Source organism: Rhinatrema bivittatum, chromosome 8, assembly GCF_901001135.1.
Source record: "Rhinatrema bivittatum chromosome 8, aRhiBiv1.1, whole genome shotgun sequence".
Taxonomy (NCBI): Eukaryota; Metazoa; Chordata; class Amphibia; order Gymnophiona; family Rhinatrematidae; genus Rhinatrema; species Rhinatrema bivittatum.
This window is the reverse complement of record NC_042622.1, coordinates 88,067,290-88,078,858: the sequence shown is the minus strand read 5'-3', so window position 1 is coordinate 88,078,858 and position 11,569 is coordinate 88,067,290. Positions and strand designations below refer to the sequence as shown.

At 40.1% G+C, this 11,569-nt stretch overlaps 1 protein-coding gene across 1 annotated transcript; it reads right to left on the bottom strand.

The window, feature by feature from the left end:
• Nucleotides 1-310: 310 nt before the first annotated feature.
• Nucleotides 311-9,665, bottom strand: BARHL1 (BarH like homeobox 1). Its single transcript, XM_029614414.1, has 3 exons — nt 9,212-9,665; nt 3,173-3,395; nt 311-605 (listed from the first exon to the last, which is right to left on the bottom strand). Exons 1-3 carry the CDS (start codon nt 9,663-9,665, stop codon nt 311-313), a joined length of 972 nt encoding a protein of 323 aa, XP_029470274.1.
• Nucleotides 9,666-11,569: the final 1,904 nt, after the last annotated feature.

Here is an 11,569-nt window from a genome sequence, read left to right as displayed (position 1 = left end):
TGCCCCAGTTTCTGTACAATGGTCATTTGCAATCTCTAATGTTGCAAACCGGGGCTGCTGCGAGCGCGGGGATCCAGTCGCCTGCAGAACCTTCTGTACGCATTTTTGTTTGTTTGTTTGTTTGTTTGTTTTTTTTGTTGTTTTTTTTAGAGGGGAGGGGGATGGTTTGTACCTTTCTGAAGGATTTGCTTCGTTCTTGCTCTTGTTACAACAAAGCCCCTTTCAAAGTCTTCTCCCTTTAGAAAGTTTGGGGGGTGCTTGCTCCCGGCTGATGTGGGAGCCAGGCCTCAGGGGCTGCCGTGCCAGGGGCTCACCGCGGCTGTGCTGCCCGGGGCAGGACCCCCGGCAGCGGGGCCATGGCTGTAGGGGGCTCGTTTCCTCCCTGGAGTCCGTGGATCAGGATTCTGGGCACTAGAGGTCTCTGCAAGGCCGGCGGGGGGGCGCTGGGACCCCGGTACAGGTACAGGGCCGCCCCCGGATCCAGGTTGGACACCAGGCTCTGCGAGTAGAAGTAGGGGGACGGGAACATCCTCTGCAGGGCCGAATAGTTTCCGGCCTCGGCCAGCAGCTCCAGTCCCACCGCCGTCTGCCTTTTCCACTTGGTCCTGCAATAGGGGAGGCGAAAAAAGAAGGGAAACCCAGATGAAAGGCCAGAAGGGATAGAGACGTGCAAAGAAAGAGCTTAGGCTGGCCTCCTCCATACACATAACACCCGGGCAAGGAGAGAGGAGCGTAGAAACGACATTTTCACGCCCCCTCAGCAACTCTGCAAGAATTCGGATCATCAAGCCTTTCGGTCCGTTACCCATACATTCAGCAGCCATAGTCCTGGCCCATGCATACCACCCCAGTCTAACCCAGACCTTCCTATACCGCGCTCGGGCAGCCCTGGATCATGTGAACCCCGCATGGTTCTGCCTGAGCACTCGCGCTCTGCCCTCACCTAGACAAGCTTGGAGCTGCTTCTGTCACTCTCATCTGTCTGGCTGTCTGTCTCATCTGTCTGACTGGCTGTCTGTCTCATCTGTCTGTCTGGCTGGCTGTCTGTCTCATCTGTCTGGCTGGCTGTCTCATCTAGCCAAGCACCCAGATGAGAGTGAATTTGAGAACATCGTCTCATCCCCATTGTAACTAAACTAGTAATTTGAAAAATAAATCTAGGCGAAAGTCAGAGTCATATTGTTTTCATCCTTCCGATTATATCAGGCATGAGGGACAATCCATATTTCAGATCCACACCATCTGAAACTTATAATGTTTGAAGTGAAATTAATTATGGGCAAAACACTCACGTGACTGGTTATGGAGTGACCTTTATGCACTTTTTTTTTCCTTTGGGGAAAAAAGATTTGCAAGGTGATTTCTTTGATTGGCTCACGCACTAATTCCTTTGAAGACAACCGGGCTGTGGCCCCGGTCCCAGTTCACCTAAAATTCTCGCTACCCTTTGAAAATCTGAGAAATGGTAGGCGAAGCTGTGTGTTATTCTGCTCTCAGCTCATAATTACAGCGATGTGAGAAGGGAAGGAAAAGAACTGAGACGATAGAACCCTAAGCATTAAATTATGTGGTTGCGGTCATTTGTTTTTTATTTTTTTTTATTTTGGGGGGATATTGAATTCAAAGGTGTAAAAGGAAGGAACGGAATAAACAAAGAGAATTTCAAAAACGCCTGGAACTGGAAGTTCTGCTTTTAATCCATTATTATTTTTTCTTTTCTAGAAAAATGTAACCCCCTTAGGACACCTGTCTGAAGATGTCAGAATCCATTCGGTAATAAATCAATTTAACTTGGAAGACAGCCTTGAATGTCCACAGCTTTTTACCAGTTTATTTCGGAAGCGCTAGGCCTATTTCTAGCAGTAAATTATTCATAATTATAATAATTGTGTAATTACTGTAACTGATGTTAATTATTCATGTTCAAAGCAGTAATTGCTATTTATTATTAATGTTATGTTGTTTATTTAAAGGACAATTTCTTCGCTTTCCTACAGTTGTTTGCATCTTTAACTATATATAGGGAACAAGGAGGACGGTGATACCATCGAGCGATGTACGTCGTCAAATCGGACGGGAGGAGGAGAAAGTCAGGGCCGGAGAGAGGAGAGAGTAACAGCTGAGGAAGCAGCGGTCTCTGCACCTATTTTAAGGAGATGGGAACGAGACAGCTCTAAAAAAGGAAGGATAAGCTGCATGGAAATCTTAGTCCTGAAACTTATAAAGCGCATAAGAGAAGTAGTAGAATAAGAGACATTAAGAGCAGCATACAGAACGTCAGAACGTGAATTCTATTCCATACCTATACTGACTTGCTTCAAGAGAAAGATGATTTTACTTCCGGTTTAGCATTTTTACTACTCTGCAATAAGCTGGCACTTCTTTTCCCTGTGTATGTGTATGTGTGTGTGTGTGTGTGTGTGGGGGGGGGGTCCTCCCATTGTTTCTATTGTAATGATTTCTTTTTTTACTCTCTTTCCTTCACCCTCGGATTCTTGCGTCCACATTTCTCGCAATTGTTGAGGATTCAGGAAAGATTTGGAGAAAGAAGTTGAGGACACTGCACTTGCTCTCTTCTCTACACTCGAGTGCCCAGCATATCCAATGTTTAATTACGGTCCCCAGCAGCTCTGGAAGAAGCTATTGCTATTTGTCAGTCAAGGTGTAAGACAAATGTAAACTCACTATCAGCAAAGGTTTCCTGCTTTTTCTGGAAGCACCAGATTAAAAAACAAACCCCCCCCCCCCCCGTGAATCAGGAATAAAACAGTTCAGCGCGCCCCTTTAAGCTAAAACTTATATTTAAGCTTCATCGCAATGCATCAAATGGTTACGTACTTGTTTACATAATAATGGATATTACTGGGTCATTTATTTCCAAATAATTCGTCATAAACCTATACAAACCTTCTTACACATTTCAGAAATAAAGCTTTTTTCTATTCATTATTTTATTGGTTTGAGGTTCCTTTGCAATCTGATCGTTTTTTAATGGAAATGTATTTCAAAAATCTTTTCTTAATTTAGTAAAAATATGTAGCGTTATAATTAAGACATGCAAGAAAAAAATCTTACTATTAATGAAGTCAGACTTCTTTTTATCAGCGTCATGAATATACAAATTATTATAAAACGAATAATGTGGCTCCTGTGCTGAGCTGCAGCCCTTTACCTCCGGTTCTGGTACCAGGTCTTGACCTGGGTGTCGGTGAGATTGAGAGACGCCGCCAGCTCCATTCGGTCCTGCACGCTCAGGTACTTCTGGCGCTCGAAGCTTCTCTCCAGCTGCGCCAGCTGATGGTCTGTGAAGGCCGTGCGCGCTTTGCGAGGCTTTTTCAGCCGAACTGGGGGGCTGTCCCGGGAACTGGAGATCTCCCGGTCTCCTTCTTCTTTCACTGCAGAGAAAAGACGATCATAGCGACGGGATCAGAAATATAAGAAGAGGTGAAAACTTTAAGAAAAAATAAAGTAATTAAATAATAAGAGGAAAGAAAGTTCTGCTTTGCTTCTTCCACAGCTTAATATACTTTTACTTTTAAGATGCAAAATTTAGAATCAATGGTTTATTTTATTTGCTGTTTCTTTGAGCTGGTTAATGAGTTTCAGTTTCTACGAAAGCTATAAGCGTTTAGTGTAGCAGAGGTAGGCTGGGTGGTATGCTAGAATAAAAGCACTTGCAGTAGTTACTTATGGAAGCAGGTTAAATACTGCCCTAAATACGCTGGATGCATAGTATATGTGCTGGGGAACAGATCATTATTTCCTCAAACAGAAAAATAATGCACTTTGACCGATTCACCTAGAAACTAGAAGAGGCACAGCTATTCAGTGCAGATGGACTATTCATGCCCATGAATCAGATCGAAGGAAAAAAAAAAGCCGAATATAAAAATCCTCTTCTCCCAAGACTTCCATATTCTATACTGAAAAAATCCTCACTTATATCAAGTAATGAGAGCACTGCTACAACTGAAAGGTCGTTATACAATAACCCTATGATAAATGGATGTGTCCAAACCGTACAAAATTCCAGATGAAGAGTTAAACAACATCACTGCCCTACATGCTAATGTCTGCAGTGACTGGCTCGAGGAACCACTAAATCAGAAGCAATGGAAAACACCCCTTAAACAAAATTACAAATGTTCATTTGCAGCTCATTGTAAAAAATCTCACTACATGATTCAGAGCCCATTTAATCCCAGTGAAAAATAATAATCGGGCACAATGTTGGAGGAACTGCGAAAATAGAAGTTTCTTCCACATGTAGTGGGAATGTCCAGTAATTAAGCAACACTGGACCCCGTTAGAGATTGGATAAGCGAAATCATAATTCCATGCTGAAACTGGACCCCAAGCTATTCTTATTAAGATTTACAGAAGGGGAACGCAATATAAGAGCACACAGAAATTACAGGGCACTGCTAGAGCCAGCCAGGATTGCACTGGCCAAGAATTGGACATGGCCAACTGGTCCAATGGTAGAACATTACTGTTCAAAGCCAGAGAATTTCAGATTCTCTGGCTTTGAACAACTCTATCCTCAATATTACCATTGTACAAATGTAAGAACCCTTTCATTGAAGAGGGTCTTTGAATCTGATTCGGGACAACAGAGGCCGCAATCAAAATCCACTTACGACTCAAACCAGAAAGACCCACACCCTGGGATCTCAAGAATAATCCTCCAAGATTTACCCATTTGATGATTGGTTTAAATATTATAGTTTGTGGGGGATAGGTGAGAAAATAGATACTAAATAGTACATACGCTGAAGCTATGGAAGTTATATTATATTAGGATAAGCAAGCCGAGGTAACTTCGCATAAAGGAATCTTCACAAACTTTGAATGTAAACAATGATTGAAGGATGTTGATTTGATGTTGACGAATAAACATTAAAAAAAAAAAAAGGGGGGAGACAAGGAAAACATTCTCAAATTAAAAAGAAGGTCTCAAAACAGACGAACAGTAGCAATTAGGATACTGGATGTCATTCTAAAGGCTTCTAAAAAGAGACAAATAGTATTTTATTTCCGACTGGATACTTTTACTTGCAGTTAATTTCTTCCGCTGATTTGGCTCTGGACGGGCCATTCTAACCTGCGTTTAGTATTGAGGATATATTACATCCTTTTATTAGAATGTATTATTACATAGATACTGACTGCGCAGTAAATCTATTCTGTGCAAAACCAGATTGAAGCGGATGTGAGAGACCTGGTTCTGTCACGCAGAGCCCAGGGAAATGCAAGCTTTTAATGAGAAATAGTGCAAAAAACTTTGAATATAAACATTTTGGTATATTGAAGTAAAAGACAAACTCCTTGTATGTGAAATCTAGAGTGGAAAGCAGATAAAGTATCTTTTGTTGTGTGTCGGAATAGCGACACAACACAATTATTTTTTTCATTCTTCCTCTCTATATACTTATCGACAGATATTTTAAAGATGAACTTGCACTTCTGTACTAGACTAAGTAGTAATTAAAGCATCAGATCTTTTTTTTAAAGAGATTATACAACAAAGGGGCCGGGTCACTATAATTTGGCTGCATGCGGTTTTTAGCGCGATTTATGGCGGATTTTGCTGTGTAAAGCTTTAAGAGTGACAGCAGTACGGTTGAATGCGAGTTGATTTCTCTCTGTAGGAAGACAATAATCCGCTTAATTAAGCCACCAGGGAACTAAATCCTTCAAACAGAAATCCAGAATCTAACAAACCAGACAGAGACCAGTAACTCTCGTCCAGTCGCATTTCATGGACAGAAAGCACTAATCGTTCAGACATGTGCCCTCCTCTCCCAAATAATAAAAAGCTTATTAAAAAGATTACAAAACACCCCTAAAGTGATCATCATCTTTTCGATTTCTATGTCGGTGCTGGAAAAAAAGTTTAGGATCAACTTTTATCGTGGAAGGGGAGGGGAGGGGCAAAACCTCCGTCACCCATGAGTGAGAAATGCCTGTCCTCGGCTTTAAATTTCATATTCAGCTTCCCAATTTAGGTCTAGATCCAATGCAAAGCTAGCAAAACAAATAGGCACACGGGGAAGGTGTCTGGGCCTCTCGGAGGGGATCGTTAGGCCAGTCTAGACGCATTAATGCTTTGCACACCTTTCCAGATTTTGCCGAGTCCAGGTTTGGGTGAATTTGCTATGAAGTGACAGGGCAAAGACTCAAGTTTCCCTCTGTCCTTCCTGACGTCGTCCCGATTGCTTAGGCCTTGGTTTCCTCCGCATGCTTTCTTCTGCCTCGCTGTCCGGACATTCTTCGGAACGCGGCTGCCGCTTGCCTTGTTTTCTGTTCGCTTCTTCCGAGCGCTGCGAGGTAACTGAGCAGAGAAGACCCGCAGCAGCTGCAGAAGCGTTCAGCACCGATGCAGTCGGAGAAAAGGTTCGGCAGTATGAAAAGAGAAAGGAGAAGGGGCAGGGGCAAAGAGAAAACCGGAGCCCCACAAAAGGGGACGCTTGGAAGGGCAAATTGCATTTGGTTTAAGAAGATAAATATCTGTTTCCTGTATTTTTTTTTTTTACATGTTTTCACCAAACTTGCCTTTTGGATAAGAACCCAATTTATTGATTCTCAAATTGTCTCTAAGGATAAAATTCTCAACTCATCCCAGAAAAAATTAAAATGAATAACAGCAAAATATTCATCCCATGGTGAAAAAAAAACAAAAAAACCCAAAACACATACATTTTGAATCCGAGGACTGCAATATATTCCTAGAGTTCTTCACACAGCGCCTTATTTGTGCTTTTGTACAACTTAAAATTGTTATCAGTTTAACTAAAATAAATATTCTGAAACACCGTTTACTCTGACAGTTTCTTGCGGGACTTTTAAACTGGTACTGCAAAATCGTAATTGTTACATTTTAATTGAAATAGGTTAATCAACCTTTCCTCTTATGAACATTTTTCTAGTTTTCTCCTTCCATGTCGAGTAAAATTATATTGAAAATAGCACCCATTTAATGCCATTGTTACTTATTCATACTCTTCTTTTACTTTAAAGCGCCAGACAGTCTTCCAAATGCATTTATACGTGAAGAATGATATTGCTTTTATTTTTTATGCTTTTGTTTTGTTTCATGTTTCACAGACAGTATTTTTCCTGCTCAAAGTTGTTTCTCTTTTAAAAGGAAATAATATCTGTGATAGTCCACATATATGCTTTATGTCTCAAGGATGATGAAGGGTTTTTGAGGGTGGTCTATTTTAAGTTGTAGCACTCCTGTTGTTTGTGCTGTTATTTTAGTCTGTATGGAATTTATATGAATGTAGTTTATATATATTTTTGTACATCGCTTTGAGTGATATATATCAGAAAAGCGATTTATAAATGCCATTAAAAAATAAATATAATACAATGGTCGGAAGTATTATTGGACAGTTGTAAATCAATTATATTCAAGACTCTAGTTATACCAGTTTGACACTGCACTATTGCTTTCCCATTTTCATAGGAAGGAGATACTGTAGAACAATAATATTTTCTCTCTCCATGTATAAAAGTATTGAAATGACTAGGGTGCAGAAATGAATTCACATTCCTTACCTCTCGGTTGTATCCTCTTTCTTTAAAATTTGCAAGGTATTAGTGCAAGGTGTGGGAACAATAATCTCAGCTTCCAAAATAATACATTGATTTCCAATATATTTAGGAAAATAATTCAAGAATTTTCTAAACGGTACTTCTGTCCCATTTTGAAACGATATACTAAAAATCTAAAGGCTTTTGCCTTCATATAAATTAAAGCAAAATATATTTCTAAATATGTGCAGAGGCCTGCAACTGTATAGTAAATCGTAAAGGTAACAGATACTAGAATTAGAAAAATGGTACGATTTCCAAAGGATGATCAACTCTTTTGCACTTTTTTTTGTAATCGCTATGTTGCAATATATGCAAAATTTAAGTTTCAACTTCCAGTCTGAAAGCACCATTTATTGCAGAATATCCTAAATTTCGCAGTTGAGAAAGCTGTTGTTTGACCTATGTTGCTAATCTGTCAATGGCACCTGATTCAGGTAATGTTTTTGCTATAGTAAAAACGATGTTAGAAATATCTGAGGTGTGATCAAGATTAAATGCACATCAATGTAAAAGAATTGGTTAAAAATTGAAGGTAAGCTAGGCTGGTCTTCCTATATAGTCTTCCACAGGAAGACAAATTAAGGGCAGACTTGCATGATGACTCTGTTTCACTGAATCTGTAGCTTTTGCTTTGTAGTTTTTTTCCAGCATCATAAATTGTGCAAAATAAGGAGCTAATAAATCAAAATTGGTTGGCTACTGTTAATTCTATAAAACAATATTTGCATGCCTTTAAAGCTTTTTATATATAATATTGTATTTGAATTTTAAAAAAATGTTCATGAAGGATTTTTTGTGAAAAATCTGTAGTCAAGAAATATAAAACTGAACAATTAAAGAGTTAAATATTTACATATAAAGTTAAATATATTTAGACATAACTTAGTTGTGTAAGTTATGTCTTTTCATCAGTGGCTCAAGGTGAGTTATATTCAGGTATAATTCTTCTCTCCCTACCCCTAAAGGGCTTCCAATCTAAGGGCCTGATTTACTAAGACTTTTCTTCCCTTTTGGGTCTATGGGAAAATGCTTAGTAAATGACCCCCTAAGTTTGTACTTGCCCAAGGTCACAAGGAACCTCAGTGGGATTTGAACGATTTCCCGATTCTCAGGATGCTGCTTTAACCACTAGGCTACTCCTAATAATACTCTACTAATAATATTGCTGATAATCATATACTTGCTTTTCTGTATTATTTTCTTAGAACATTTTCTTAACTGTCTTGTTCATTATTGTTTTATCTGCTGGGCTGTATGGTGCTGCTATTAAATCTTTAATACCATATATAAAATTAAGTCTTGGCTCTACACCAGGAAACAAAAAAGCTATTTCCTCCCTTTTCTCTCCCTCCGCTTTGCTTTTAAGATAATACTTTCCAGACAGAATAATATTTAAATAATTTTTGCATAAGGAGTTCCATCTAAATACCTGAGAAAATATTCTCTTCAGAATACATCTAAGATAAAGGGGAAAAGTAAAGATAGTATATACATAAAATTTACCCGCATTTTTCGAACTATAAGAGCTATTTTGCTTGCACAGACGGATGCAGTTCCGGCAAGGTAGCGGATTAATTAGGGACTGAAACAGAGTTTTGGAGGCTCTTACCTTTGTACTCCGAGTCTGAGGATGCGGTGCTGCTTTTATCTAGTTTGTCTCTAAAGTCCTCCCCAGCCTTACTGGACAGACAATGCCCGGGTTCCTGAGCTGCCTGGCCATTGCTAGTATAGGGGGCACAGGCTGCCAGGGGCTTGCAATCTGCTAAAATGTCCCTAATTAGAAAAGACGAAGTGACAGTCCTGGATTGCGAAGGAGCTGAGATCTGACCTCCGTGATGATGGGAATCCAAGCCAAGGGCGACTCCTTGCCTGTTACCGACCGCCTCCACACAGTCTCTTCCAGGGGAGGAGGGAGAAGAACAGCCGCTGCTGACCTCGGACCTAGGGGTCATTTCTAAGGGTGATCTGCAGTCCTCCAACAAGGGGTCCCCCTTAGCTCCCATTGGACTCCCTGCTCTGTGGGACAGGATGGAGTCAATTCCAAATCCATTTGAGGCTTCCATGGTTACACCCCCCTTCCTTGGCACCTCAGGCTAACATTGGAGCCCACCAAGAGCAATCTGTGAAGACTTCGAGTGAGTTCAAGCGCTCGGGAAAGAATTATGTGGACCAACACTCCTACGCCAAAAAGAAACACTTTATCAACATCCCAGAATGATAGAGTAGGAAAAAAGTGATGAATGCACAACCAGAATTAAAGTTTTCTTTGCATGTTCTTCCAGTACTGATTACAAAATGAATAAGTAGATGCAAAAAATAAATAAAAAAGAAGTCGGACCGTGAGAAAACAGAGCAGAGATGAACTGCACTAAAAAAAAAAAAAGACATCAAAGATAGTTTCAACAACTTAAACAGTTCAATGATGGCAAAATCGATCAGAAAACAGAAGAGGCTGTTCTTTGCTTGAGTCAATGTTGGTCTGTGACACACTGGCTGTCAGCACCTTGGACAGAAACTCAAATACCATTCAACTCCTGAACGCCCGAGGTCAAAGCATTGGCGGAGAAGGTCAGCGGCCCGCAGAGAAGGGAACTCTGGAGCGGATCCGACCTAGAACCGGACTCCAGAAGTGACCGCCAGATCCCGATTCAGGAAGTGCCTTAGGCTGCTGTTTCAGCACCCTGGCCAGCGCCGGCTGCAGCTGCGAGCTATGACTGTTGAAGGGCTGACGAGTGGGAGAGGCCGCTAGCGGGAACCAGGGGCTCAGCCTCCGCTCACCGCCCTCTCCATGACACGTCCCCCCCTTTCCGAACTGAACTTGTGTCACTTTGGTTTGGTTTTTAAGGTGTGTGAGCACGTGTCTACCAAGCCGGCCCTCTGATTGACTGCGCCCCTTTTTGGCTGATGTCACACTCTGAAAAGGAATCTGATCCCCTTTCACATTCATTAAAAGAGACACTGAATTAATTACAGCAGCACAGTCCACTGTTTACAAGCAATTTCCACCCTGTTTGCTTTCATTACATCATTGATGAAGCTTTTAATGAGGTTATTAGCAATATGGGGTAGGTCTATTTTTAAAGTTTCCTCTATCTTTTTTTTTTTTTTTTACATTGTCTGAATCATTAGTTCAGTCACTGCACAGCTTTTCTTCATGTTTCAAGAGAGAAATGCTTTTCAGCAGGACACAAACCTTTTCTGTTCCGCTTAGATGTTAATATCTTCTAGTAATGAGTTCCTGTGATATTCTTTTTTCTTTTTTCTTTTTAGATATTAGTGAATAAATACCCCGGTTTCCATCTATAATGCTATTTTGAAACTTAATGTTGTGAAGATGAAACGTTATTTAAAATCCCGGTATAAACTGTGTTTTTAGGTGAGTAATGAAACCGCTATCACCCCCTTGGTTGTGCCTCAACCATGTAAACAAGTTCCAGGTAAAGGATGAGGGACAGAAAGGTCTGTGGGCATTAAGAGTAAGCAGCCAGGGAAATAAAAGCCCAGAGCGTGGCCAGATAGATAGATAGATAGATAGATAGATAGATAGATAGATAGATAGATAGATAGATAGATAGATAGATACAGTATGTCTCTCTCTCACACACACTTATTCTGAATTGAATTTTAGCAGCTTTAGCCATGCCTTCTCCTTTATATTCCATCCTACTTTTATTCTGCATACCTGTTTATTTATAATCTTTATTCTTCAATTCTGTTTTGAATGCAAACGATTTTTATAGATTTGTCTTTTTAGTTATATATTTGTTCTAATTTTAAAAATTTAAATGTTACACTGAACGGCTAATTCCCCTATGAACATTTTTTTTTCATTAAAATATAAATCAAAAGCAGGCTTTGAGAATTTCGAAACAAAACTGTAACAATTCTTTGCCTGTCGATAATGGAAAGCTATTGATGTATTATAGAAGATAGGTTATTTATATAATAGATTAATAAGAAGGGACAT